Below are 13,674 nucleotides of genomic sequence, written 5' to 3'. Positions count from 1 at the left end.
ACCCCCTGTGATTTTGTGATCCTAACAGTAAGTGCATTAGCGTCAGGGAGCCTGGTTTTCTCCCGGAGATGCGTGGTTAAGGCAGACACAGTTTAGCTGAGTATAGACTTTGGTGCTCACCTCTTCATTCTGCAGCAGCTTTACCTCTGATCTTGCCTGCAAGGGAAGGGAAAAAAGTAACATCCAGCGGAGACAAGATTAGCGCGGCTTAGTGCTGACTTCTATTTGTAAATGTCTTACAGGACAACATTCTTGCATCTGAGTGCCGTGGGAATGAGCTGCAAAGTTTGCATCATCCCGTTGGCACTTTGAATCGATGCATGACCCCTCCGCATCCTCATATTGTGAACCAACGTAAGAAACATATTCCTGTGACAGTGCAAGGCCCGAGATAATTTTGGAGGGGCTCTTTTAGCTGGCAGGACAGAGCCAGGAGATCATCCTGAGATCCCAGAGATCAAGGGGAATTTGTCCTGAATAAAAACTTCAGAGTTTGTCCTTATGTTTCTGAGTCCCATTGACTGGCTGTCTTCTTGATCGCATCTTTCCCAGTGCCAAAATACCATCTTCTTTGCTCTGCTTTTGGAGTGCTTTGCAATGTCCATGTTAAAGGGCAGGAAATCTTTCCAATTTGCCTTTTAACAACATTTGACGGAAGCCGCTCCAGTTACCTGGAAACCCATATGCCATCCTTTCAATGGACCGCATAGGTGTCATACGTGCAATAAACCCTCCGTGTGCCTCGCCACCATTTATCGTGTTCTGTTGAATGCACGTGTGACAGCCACCCTCTTGGCCAATGCACTGGGTGGGGATTGAACTGGGGACCTCTAGAGCTAGAAGCAGGAGCTGCTACAGTGTGAGCTAAAGAACCAAACTCGGTAGCTGTGGGCTGCAACAACACGTAGCTTCTGTGGATCAGCACTGAGGGAGGACCAGTTATACTCTCACCAGCGGGTTCACATGCATGCAGATGCTTAGAGAAGTACAATTGCCAGGCTTCAAGGACACTTTTCCAAGTATCTCAGAGAGAACCCCCCCCAAGTTTCTTAGCGTCCCAATGCTCCTCTTGGTGCTGAGAAAGAGCCTGACATTGAGAAATGTCCTGCTTCATGCCATGTAGTGTCACGGTACCAGGCCTCCGTGCCTGTGCAGTTCACCAATGACCAAGAAGCCATAATGTAGGTGGGGAGCACTCCACATTAACCTCTGTGGCAGAGCTCAGATTCCCATCTCCACCCCTTCTGTTATAAACACGTCAGCTGTGGGATGCTGGCATGAGACCCACTGCATTCTGGCCAACAAGCTGTGCCTCCGGAAATGACTTGCAGGTTGAATCCACTTCTGTACAAGGGGCCAGCACAAGGTCGCAGCACCACTTGAGGCCTGCTTCGGCTCTTGGGGAATTCAGAAAAGGATCGGACACATAACAAATCATGACAGGTTTCAGAGTAACAGCTGTGTTAGTCTGTATTCGCAAAAAGAAAAGGAGTACTTGTGGCACCTTAGAGACTAACCAATTTATTTGAGCATAAGCTTTCGTGAGCTACAGCTCACTGCATCCGATGAAGTGAGCTGTAGCTCATGAAAGCTTATGCTCAAATAAATTGGTTAGTCTCTAAGGTGCCACAAGTCCTCCTTTTCTTTTTATAACAAATCATGAAGTGGTCTCGGGGAATGCCTGGAACAGCTGCTCTCAGTCTGACTGCTACTCATGAATGGTTGACAGCGTCTAACTCCAAAGGATATTTTTCACTTCTTGTCCTAAATAGTTGCATGGCATTGCTGTGCGCTGCTAAAATGCTGGCTTGTTCTACCCCAGATATGGCTGCATTTCAGTGGTATTGAAGAGATTCCCTCTGTACGTTATCTGTAAAGCACTTTGGGATCCTTCAGTGAAAAGTGTTCTGGAAAAGTTAGCTATTTGCATTAATTTAATGGGCTTCATAGAGTCCCAAGATCCTGATACAGAAGAGGCTGAGAATCGCTGCACTAGGCTAACGACCTTCTCCAGAGTTTCCTGCCTGGAATCACTGCAGAAGCCAGCCTCACCCTCTCCACATCTCTGCCATCAGCCACCACATCTGACAGCTTTGCACAAAAGCGCTTCAATTAGGCACTGTTATCCAGTGGTCCAGGCAGTCAGAAAGGATGAAGGACAATGCCTGGTGATGTGTGAATTTCCCTTCAGAAATCCTGATATTCTAAGGGAGGAGAGGGGCTGCCAGGGATGTGAAGGGAACAAAAGCCCTTGTCAGTCTGAATCCTCACAGCTAATTGCAGCGCGGGACTGAATACTGTCAGTTCCATCACTCAAAGGCATTCTGCCTCGTCTGCCGCTCAGGCCGGCGGGTTAGCAGATCGCTGCGTTCCTCCATCTCCAAGCTGCTCTGTTCAATCACTGTTTTCCCCGTTGTTTAAAGATGGCACTGGGAACCAGGTCCCAAAGGTAGGGCTTTATTGAGTTCTAGGCACAGCATTGAGCAGAACGTAGGGTGTAGGTGACATCGTCCGAAGTATAGCTCTGGGAGGCAGGAGGACTCCGGCGTCCTTGGGTCACAGTCCTTCCCCTGCCCTCTCTTGCACGCAAGAAGGAAGTCAGTTACTGCAGCCCTTGATGGAGAGCCACTTTCTGCCCCTTTGGACCTTAGCATTGTTATTAGAGCTGGTTGAAAATTTTCCGACAGACCAGTCATCCCCCTCGGAAAATGCCGATTTGATGGAATAGAAATGTTTTGTGGGAATGCGTCGATTTCAGCAAAATTTCATTTAAAAAAACCATCGGAGTGAAGCATTTTGATGCGGTTGAAGTGCTCCAGAAGTTTTGATCTTTCATTGCAAATTTTATTTTGTCATATTGTAAATTATAACGTCAAATAAAAACAAGTCGAAATTGAAACAAAACATTTTGGTGGACCTGAAATGAAATTTTTCTGTAAATTTTCTTTCCTGGGAAATTCCAAATGTCAATGTTCCATTCCGATTCAGAATAAAAAGACATTTTGAAATCATGAAACTTTAATTCTGGTACCTGCACCAATCCAGGTTTTGTTTATTACTTATAGTATTGGAACATCTAGGATCCCTAATCAAGCATCCGGCCTCACTGTGCTGGTCTCTGTACAGACCAATAATGGGGATACTGCCAAGGCTCCCCCCACCTGCTCTGCCTCCCTCCTCCAACTTGTTCATAGCAGGAATATCTGGAGATCAAGGGCTGCAAGAAGGATGTGGATAAATTGGAGAGAGTCCAGCGAAGGGCAACAAAAATGATTAGGGGACTGGAACACATGAGTTATGAGGAGAGGCTGAGGGAGCTGGGATTGTTTAGCCTGCAGAAGAGAAGAATGAGGGGGGATTTGATAGCTGCTTTCAACTACCTGAAAGGGGGTTCCAAAGAGGATGGCTCTAGACTGTTCTCAATGGTAGCAGATGACAGAACGAGGAGTAATGGTCTCAAGTTGCAGTGGGGAAGGTTTAGATTGGATATTAGGAAAAACTTTTTCACTAAGAGGGTGGTGAAACACTGGAATGCGTTACCTAGGGAGGTGGTAGAATCTCCTTCCTTAGAGGTTTTTAAGGTCAGGCTTGACAAAGCCCTGGCTGGGATGATTTAACTGGGAATTGGTCCTGCTTTGAGCAGGGGGTTGGACTAGATGACCTTCTGGGGTCCCTTCCAACCCTGATATTCTATGATTCTATGATTCTATGCACCGTGTGCCCATCCTGGACCCAAGATCCAGGCAGATCTTATTTTGGCAAGGAAGTGAGGTGAAGGCAGTTTTCTCCTTTTTGCTCTCCCGCCCGACTGAGTAGAACAATGGCAAAATCTGGCCCATGGGGTTTTGTAAATATTGAAATGGGTTTTGCAGAATGTGGGATGAATCAGCATGGATTTTCTTTTACTTCAGTACAAGCATTTTTCAACAAACACCTTTTTGCAGACAAATCCACAGAGCTTAGATTACTTTGTGCTAGTCCCTGAGAAGCTGGAAATTAAACTGACTGTACATAAACATATGACACTGACTAGGGCTGGGCGCCGTTTGCTGGCTGAAACGATTTTTCTGTGAAAATTGCAGATTCAACAACACTGAAATGTTTAGCAATTCCTGTCAGCTTTGCTGACTTGTTCGCATTGGGAAGAACGAAGACTCTGAAAATGTCAGAATGTTTCATTTTGACATTTTTTTTCAATGAGTCATTTCCATTTTTCAATTCAAAATGACGTTTTGTTTCAAAATTTTCTTTTTAAAAATTAAAGAACTTCAGGCGTCACATTCTGGGTCAAACAAAACATCGGTTCTGTCCCAAACGCATTTTCTTAGACTTATTGATTGGCCAAAAATTTCATTTTCAGGTCAACTTGAAACGAATTTTTTTCAGACTTTTCAGAGTTGCCAGTGAACCGAAAAAAACCCCAAAAACAGTTATATGTCCAGCACTGGTACTGCCCAGTCTGTGGCGTTATACCATCCATGATAAGTGTAATGCACAAAGCAAACAAAGAGCCTCAAGGGAGAACTTCTGTGTATGGTATTATTGGGACATGCTGTGATTTTCTCAGGCCTAAGCCCCCTTTGCAGCGATGCTGGCCATTGGGGTGACAATGCCGCTTGGGTAACTTCTTTTCTCTCTCCTTGTTTTCCAGCTGCTGGCTGTCATTAGAAGGAGGCCTTCTCTACGCCTTCGTGGGACCAGCGGCTGCAGTCGTTTTGGTATTTACTCTCACCTGAGAGTTTTCTTTTTTCCCTTGTGCCTTCCTCACTCCCTTCCCCCCTGCATTCCTTTTTATCTCCCCTTCAGGAGAAACAACCCTGTAGGAAAAAACAAAAACATCAGAGGCCAGAAATGTGCTGATTTCACTAGCACCTAAGCATGCCACTTGCACCAGCTGACCAATTTGGCTCTGAAATGTAACATATCAACTCTGAGCCCCCTTTTAGAACCAAGCTGGTTAAAGCTGCCATGTTGTGGCCCGAACTGGATGGAATCGCAGGGCAGTGGTGGGAAATCCTGCCAACCTCTTTTAAAAATTGCCATTCCCCATTGAGATCGGACCAAGCTAAGTCAGTATAGCCAGTGTGTATGTGATCACTCTTCCATACTGGAAGTGCATGCAGGGGATTTTCTTTTTCAGAGGCTAAATGAAGCTCTTGAAATCAGTGGTCAGACAGTGCTGAACAGGTCCTGTGCAGCTCATTAGGCAAGCCCCCTTTGCTTTCAGCTCATAGTATGATCCAGAGTGCATGGATAGGGGAGATCCACTGCTACATTAAACTAAATTAAACCATGCTCATAAAGAGAATTTGTGGTTACTTTCCAGTTACTTTGCCTGCTTTCAGGCAAAGGGGCTGCAAAGGCCCTCTGGGTGCTGGAGAATCTCTGGGAATTGAGATTTTAGCAATGTTTGATGTTCCTTTACAAATCAAGCTTTTGCTTTTTTTCACTGCATGGGCATACGTGACAATCCCATGTAGACAGGAGTAAATATGACAAAGCTGTGGCCTGCTAGGACATCACTGTGCGTCGTGCCCTGGCCCTATGTAATTTCATAATGATGGAGGAAATAGAACTCAGGGTATCCTGCTCTAGAATAGGCTTCTAACAGCTAGGCAAAAGGAAATTTGACTCTCTTTTAGTTGCTAGCAGTATAGGGCCTATGGCACACAAGCAGTTCAGATTACATTCAATAGAGGGCAGTGGTACACCGATATACACACTAGCCAGCACAATATGCCTCATTGGTTGTAGGATCAGTTGGGCTTTACTTAGTAATGTTGCAGTTGGGGTCATTTTTATTGTAGAGCAAATTATTCTTATAGTCAATCCTAATTAATAATAGTATGATACAGTGTCAGTTCAGTGACTTTGTGGATTTGGACACATGCCAAGGACAAATGAAGGGGACCTGGTGAAGATAACATGGCAGGAGTGAGTGGCAGGAAAGAAGCCCCAAGGAAAGCTGAGGAAGTGATGGATGATTCCATCAAAGAAGATGGCAAGCAGGTGGACCTTAATACTTCCATGGGCAGATGAAGATGGCAGATGCTTGCACAGTGACCTGATGCCAATTGATGGGATACAGGGAAGAAGAACAAGAAGAAGAAGTGCTTTCAGATTAGCCAATCACTTGCCCTTGTACCATATTTTTAATATGGTTTGGTGGCCAAGATAAGTTTATACACTTACACATACTTGATACACATCCCTGGTGGGTAGGAAGTGACTTTTGGAATATCCAGAGAAACTGGAGTCATTGTCAGTCCTCCAGCCAATTTGCTTTTGCTGTGTTGATGAACAAGACACTAGGGAGGAAGGGAACTTAATCCTCCAGTTTTTCTTAGAATGGGATTCTATTTGACTTGAAAACAGAAGCATAGTACTTTTTCCCCGTACATCTCTTTTATTATTCTCCCTTTCCAACCACCTACAGTCCTGTCCTTATCGGCCTCCAGAAAGGGAGTGTCTTCTTGAGCTCAGTGCATTCAATGCATTCTCTCTGCTGGGCAGCAGGAATTTTAAAGAGCCAGGCCTGTAAATTCAGCCTCCTCACTGTCCAGATGATGTAGAGAAACCCCTGTTTGGTTTACCTCAGCACTGCCAATCCAAAGCATTCAGAAATCATGAGAGTCTCTTGTAGAAACAAGAAGTCAGGTTCTTTTTATTTGCCTTGGAGTTTTTGAGCCTTTAGGGTTCACGGTTTCAGTCTTTTCCCCTGCAGTCATGACAGCTAGAAATTTACTTTCTTGCAAGTCAAAGCTGCTGTTCTCATGTGATCACATGACTCCATGAGATGAGGCTTTAAGAACAACACTAAATATTGCAATGCTCCTGAGAGCTCACAATACAGGTATCACCATTACTCCAGGCTTCTCTCTGGCTGTGTAGATCTTCCATTAGTTCACATTCCCTTTCTCCTTGTTTATTCTTTTCCGGCCCCGCAAGGTGGTTTCTCTTTTTGTGTATGTCTACAGAGACAGAAATCATAGAATCATAGAATATCAGGGTTGGAAGGGACCCCAGAAGGTCATCTAGTCCAACCCCCTGCTCAAAGCAGGACCAATTCCCAGTTAAATCATCCCAGCCAGGGCTTTGTCAAGCCTGACCTTAAAAACCTCTAAGGAAGGAGATTCTACCACCTCCCTAGGTAACGCATTCCAGTGTTTCACCACCCTCTTAGTGAAAAAGTTTTTCCTAATATCCAATCTAAACCTTCCCCACTGCAACTTGAGACCATTACTCCTCGTTCTGTCATCTGCTACCATTGAGAACAGTCTAGAGCCATCCTCTTTGGAACCCCCTTTCAGGTAGTTGAAAGCAGCTATCAAATCCCCCCTCATTCTTCTATTCTGCAGACTAAACAATCCCAGCTCCCTCAGCCTCTCCTCATAACTCATGTGTTCCAGTCCCCTAATCATTTTTGTTGCCCTTCGCTGGACTCTCTCCAATTTATCCACATCCTTCTTGAAGTGTGGGGCCCAAAACTGGACACAGTACTCCAGATGAGGCCTCACCAATGTCGAATAGAGGGGAACGATCACGTCCCTCGATCTGCTCGCTATGCCCCTACTTATACATCCCAAAATGCCATTGGCCTTCTTGGCAACAAGGGCACACTGCTGACTCATATCCAGCTTCTCGTCCACTGTCACCCCTAGGTCCTTTTCCGCAGAACTGCTGCCTAGCCATTCGGTCCCTAGTCTGTAGCTGTGCATTGGGTTCTTCCGTCCTAAGTGCAGGACCCTGCACTTATCCTTATTGAACCTCATCAGATTCCTTTTGGCCCAATCTTCCAATTGGTCTAGGTCCTTCTGTATCCTATCCCTCCCCTCCAGCGTATCTACCACTCCTCCCAGTTTAGTATCATCCGCAAATTTGCTGAGAGTGCAATCCACACCATCCTCCAGATCATTTATGAAGATATTGAATAAAACCGGCCCCAGGACCGACCCTTGGGGCACTCCACTTGATACCGGCTGCCAACTAGACATGGAGCCATTGATCACTACCCGTTGAGCCCGACAATCTAGCCAGCTTTCTACCCACCTTATAGTGCATTCATCCAGCCCATACTTCCTTAACTTGCTGACAAGAATACTATGGGAGACCGTGTCAAAAGCTTTGCTAAAGTCAAGAAACAATACATCCACTGCTTTCCCTTCATCCACAGAACCAGTAATCTCATCATAAAAGGTGATTAGATTAGTCAGGCATGACCTTCCCTTGGTGAATCCATGCTGGCTGTTCCTGATCACTTTCCTCTCATGCAAGTGCTTCAGGATTGATTCTTTGAGGACCTGCTCCATGATTTTTCCAGGGACTGAGGTGAGGCTGACTGGCCTGTAGTTCCCAGGATCTTCCTTCTTCCCTTTTTTAAAGATTGGCATTACATTAGCCTTTTTCCAGTCATCCGGGACTTCCCCGGTTCGCCACGAGTTTTCGAAGATAATGGCCAGTGGCTCTGCAGTCACAGCCGCCAATTCCTTCAGCACTCTCGGATGCAACTCGTCCGGCCCCATGGACTTGTGCACGTCCAGCTTTTCTAAATAGTCCCTAACCGCCTCTATCTCCACAGAGGGCTGGCCATCTCTTCCGCATTTTGTGATGCCCAGCGCAGCAGTCTGGGAGCTGACCTTGTTAGTGAAAACAGAGGCAAAAAAAGCATTGAGTACATTAGCTTTTTCCACATCCTCTGTCACTAGGTTGCCTCCCTCATTCAGTAAGGGGCCCACACATTCCTTGGCTTTCTTCTTGTTGCCAACATACCTGAAGAAACCCTTCTTGTTACTCTTGACATCTCTGGCTAGCTGCAGCTCCAGGTGCGATTTGGCCCTCCTGATAACATTCCTACATGCCCGAGCAATATTTTTATACTCTTCCCTGGTCATATGTCCAACCTTCCACTTCTTGTAAGCTTCTTTTTTATGTTTAAGATCCGCTAGGATTTCACCATTAAGCCAAGCTGGTCGCCTGCCAAATTTACTATTCTTTCGACTCATCGGGATGGTTTGTCCCTGTAACCTCAACAGGGATTCCTTGAAATACAGCCAGCTCTCCTGGACTCCTTTCCCCTTCAAGTTAGTCCCCCAGGGGATCCTGGCCATCCGTTCCCTGAGGGAGTCGAAGTCTGCTTTCCTGAAGTCCATGGTCCGTATCCTGCTGCTTACCTTTCTTCCCTGCGTCAGGATCCTGAACTCAACCAACTCATGGTCACTGCCTCCCAGATTCCCATCCACTTTTGCTTCCCCCACTAATTCTACCCGGTTTGTGAGCAGCAGGTCAAGAAAAGCGCCCCCCCCTAGTTGGCTCCTCTAGCACTTGCGCCAGGAAATTGTCCCCTACGCTTTCCAAAAACTTCCTGGATTGTCTATGCACCGCTGTATTGCTCTCCCAGCAGATATCAGGAAAATTAAATGACCCAAGTCAGTTGAATTCTGCTCATTAGGCTCAGGCAGTGTGGCTAAAAAGTGCGGTGTAGACGGCCGGGCTCGGGCTGGATCCTCGCAGGGTCCCAAATCTCGGGTTTCAACCCAAGCCTGAATTTCTACACAGCGATTTTTCAGCCCCAGAGCCCAAACCCCATGAGCTCCAGTCAGCTGTCCTGGGCCAGCCGTGGGTTTTGTACCCCCATGTGGACGTACCGATTATCACTATTGGTGTTAAAGTAGCACCAAGAAGCCCCAGCCAGGAACCCATTGTACTGTACACTCATAGTGAGAGACAGTCTCTGCCTCAAGGAACTTACAGTCTAAATAGACAGAAAAAGGGTGGGAGAAAGAGGAAGCAGTATTCTCCCTATTTTATAAATGGAAAGCTGAGGCTCAGAGAGAGTAAGTGACCTGCTCAGGGTCACACAGGCAGTCTGTAGCCAAACCAGGAGTTGAACCACAATCATCTGAGTTGCAGGTCTGCGCTTTGACAACAAGACCATCCCTCCTTTGTCCTGCTTCTTTTGATCAAACTCTATATTTAGGCTTGAAAATGTCTTTATAGCCATTGCTATTCTTAGGGTCATCTCCAGCAGCATGTGCATCTCTCGTTGACATCAGCAATGGAAGAACAAAGGCATGACATGACCCTGAGCCTAAAATCCTGCCAAGCTCCCAAAGCTAAATTCAGTATGTTAGTCGGTTTCACTCACCTGATCTGAGGTGAACCCTAGGATGATACTTCCTTGCATGGAAGTGTGGTTTGTGGTAGTGGATTTCTGCATGCAGACACTCAGAGCTTGGCTAACATGAGACAAAGAATAATCATCAGCTTCTTTCCTCTGGTTATCTCAATGGCTGGATCTCAGACTTGCTCATTCATTTCTAGACATCATCCCAGAGATAAAGAGGGGAAGTTATGAGGCATGTAATTAAGAGTGGATGTCTTTGTAAGCAGGCCACTGCCATACTCCAATGCGTGTTTGCGAAGAAACACGGTTATGATTTTTATTTGCTGAAATATCTTTTATTGATTCAATTACTGAGTTACACTACATAACATGGATGTTTCTGGAGACGATTGATTAGAAATGATTTACCATGGGATTGCATACGAGCCTTTGAGTTGCAGCTAAAAGTTCCATCGACTTCCAGGAGAAGTGTACCTGTTATGCTGCTGTGTTACCAACTGCCAGCAGGGAGAAAGCTCTGAATATACCAGCTGTGTTTCAGGCAGAATACACTCCTTACACTTGTCAGGCAGTTCGCACCTATTGACATGCTGGGGACACACGCTAGCAGACCAAGTAGGTACATCAAGCGGAACACACCCACAGTGCTGTGCTCAACCAGCGATCGATTTCCTGCAGTGATCTTTGGCTGTACTGCTCAGAGTGGCTCTGGGTCATCAGAGTTTTCTCACGGCCAGTCGCACCCAGTGGTTTTGGATTTTATTAATATCTGTGGAACAGAATCAGGTGACCCAGCAGCTGATCCAACCCCAGCAGCAGTTTCCTCAAGGGGAGGAAAAGTAAATAACCGATAGCAAAAGAGATCAGACTGTGGTTCACCCACGTTCTTATACTGACTGGTCCCTGCTTGCTGCACTAGAGCCAAAGCTGTAGCTGTATCAGGGCTTGGGCTTCCCCCATCATTTACCTAGGGAGGTGGTGGAATCTCCTTCCTTTGAGGTTTTTAAGGTCAGGCTTGACAAAGCCCTGGCTGGGATGATTTAGTTGGGGATGGGTCCTGCTTTGAGCAGGGGGTTGGACTAGATGACCTCCAGAGGTCCCTTCCAACCCTGATATTCTATGATATGATTCTATGATCATTTAAACTAGCTCATGGTGGATACTAGCCAAACAAGATCCAGGCCCAAATGTAATTTCCCATTCTTAGCAACGTTTGGTAGCACAGTTCCAGTGTGGTTTAGGTTCTTGGGATGCAGCTAACTCACCTCTGGTCGACTTTTTCTTGGCTTTTTGGTAGTTTCCTAACTCAGAAAAAGAAACTCCTGATTCTGCTCTTCCGTGCCCCCGGTGCTGTCATTTACACCTGTGCCATGCGACTGTCAGGGGCTGCCATGGCAGAATGCAAGGACAAGGTTGCCTGTGTCATTTACATGCAAGGCTCCAGGCAGGAGAGAATCAGGTCCGACCACTCCAGATTCTGCCTCCTGTACTGACACGAGCAGACCAGCTGGCATGGATGGGACTGCTTGCCTGAGTAACCAAACCAGGCTTTTATTTAATGGACTGTTAGCTCACATCATTGGACGGTGCTATTGGATCAACTGGAAATCAATGAAAACAGCCCTCTCTTTTCTTTACAGATTAATGGATTTAGGCAAGTGGATTCAGGCCAAACGGACTTTTCTCCCTTCTACTCCTTTTAGCTGAAAACCCTGAAGGATTTTCTTTTAGCCTGTGGATTTGATGCCTTTAGGTGGAAACTGGCCTGAGGCAGTCGGCTTTTAGGACTGTTTTTGAATGACCCTATATTGTCTACCCTAGAAAGCCCCAAAGGCCTCATTTGGCCTTCTGTGCCACTAGCAGGGTCTCTAGGAAATAAATCCAGAGCTGGAGACTGCCTGGTGCTGAGCAATTCCATTGGCTAGAGTAGGAGGGTGGGAGTATGCAGGCGACATTTTCAAAGCGCCCCTCGGAGCTTCTTGGTTCATTCCCAGCCGTGAGGTCCCATCAGTGAGCTTCGTCTTGCTCCTGCTGAAGCCAGTGGGTCAAATGCAGAGGTGATTCTAAATCTCAGAATGTCTAAAGGAGACTGTAGGGTGGGTTAGGCCATGTGACATACATCTTTTTCCTGCCCCGCAGTGTGCTCTGTACACCAGCATAGTCTCCCTCTAGACATGCGCTCAGGGTATGTCTCCATTGCAGTCAGGAGGTGTGATTGCAGCACACGGAGATATACCTGAGCTAGCTTTGATTTAGCCCAAGGCTTGGTACATACGCAGGTAGCTGCCGCCCATGCTGCCGTGACCTCACTGCTGTTGTTATTCAAGGGAGCTGCAATCTCACCTGCAGACTGAAGTGTAGCTGTCCCCTCAGACGCCACTAGCCTTAATCACTTAGACTCCCCCTCGCATGCCAATGTGCAACTAGCCCCCCTTGCACATCTCTTCTGGATTCGGCCCTCCATTCCTGAAAAGCCCCATGTGTGGGATTTCTAAGCTGAGCATGTGGGGAGCTGCAGAATAGTATTAGGACACCATGGCAACAAAATCTGGATCGTGTCATTTTTCCACCATGGTTGCGGCCTCCTTTCCTGTCCCCTTAATGCATTTTCTTGTGACCTGAGTGATACCTGTGTGACGATGGCACATTCACATCTCCGTACCGCTTGCTGAAAGCCCAGTGGTGTTTGCAGAAATGCAGCTTGCAGCAGTGAGTCCTGCTGTGCATTCAGGACCGCGAAGGGAGTTGGCTTCACCTTGTGAGATCTGAACTCCAGGAGGTCCTTGTTGCTTCAGTCACGGTTTCCCCATATGTCTGATCAGCACACACATTCATTCATGCTTTTATAAGTGGTCTGAACTCTCCAGATGAAAGAGAAGTGGAAACACACGCACCACAATGGTGTATGTCCACAGCTCTGAGTGTGGTCAGCAGAGTTCTGTTCTGAGCCTGACCAATCATGCCAAATGACCATGTGTTTCCTTCTCATAGATGTGTAGGAGGGGAAGAGACCTCAATAGGTCCATTCCCTGCACTCAAGGCAGGACTCATCCTCTAAGACAGTGGTTCTCAACCTATTTACCATTGTGGGTCGGGTCCAATACTGCCTGTATGGCCCTGAGGATGTCCCATGGGCCACAGCTCTGTGCTGATTGGGCCGCAGGTTGAGAACCGCTGCTCTAACACCTCTTGGAAACAGATGGCTAGCACAGGCTCCACCCTTGGCAACTGCATCATCCCCCAAAGCCAACGCAAGGCTAAGGTAGCTATATCATTGCCATGCCCCCTTGCCCTGAATGTGGCTGCTGTCGCCACGTCTCGGAGTTCGTTTGAGCAGAACCACAGGGCGGTGAGAATGGCAGACTCTCAGCACTGCATGGTCTCACCTTGCCATTGCTGCAGCAGCTCCTTTAGCTTGTGTCGGTGACTCTGAAAAGCCCCTGAAACCCAGCCCCTTTTCTCCATTTGCCTTTTTCTTTGTGCAGTCCCCAGAACTGCCCTGCTAATTTGGCTGCCTGTGTTTTCATTTCTAGACTCTGAGCGTTCATCAC

The 13,674-nt window shown here is 46.8% G+C and overlaps 1 protein-coding gene across 4 annotated transcripts in view; it reads left to right on the top strand.

Annotated features, from left to right (window-relative positions):
• The window catches only part of ADGRB1 (adhesion G protein-coupled receptor B1), a 372,262-nt gene that overhangs the window by 317,889 nt on the left and 40,699 nt on the right, over positions 1-13,674 (top strand). For all 4 annotated transcript variants that reach the window (XM_073329984.1, XM_073329983.1, XM_073329982.1 and 1 more), the window contains one exon: positions 4,652-4,718. In XM_073329984.1, the coding sequence (XP_073186085.1) occupies positions 4,652-4,718 (67 nt within the window). The remainder of the gene's footprint in view (positions 1-4,651; positions 4,719-13,674) is intronic.

Source organism: Lepidochelys kempii, chromosome 2 (assembly GCF_965140265.1).
Source record: "Lepidochelys kempii isolate rLepKem1 chromosome 2, rLepKem1.hap2, whole genome shotgun sequence".
Taxonomy (NCBI): Eukaryota; Metazoa; Chordata; order Testudines; family Cheloniidae; genus Lepidochelys; species Lepidochelys kempii.
Note: the sequence above shows the minus strand (reverse complement) of the source record. Positions and strands in the feature narration are given on the sequence as shown.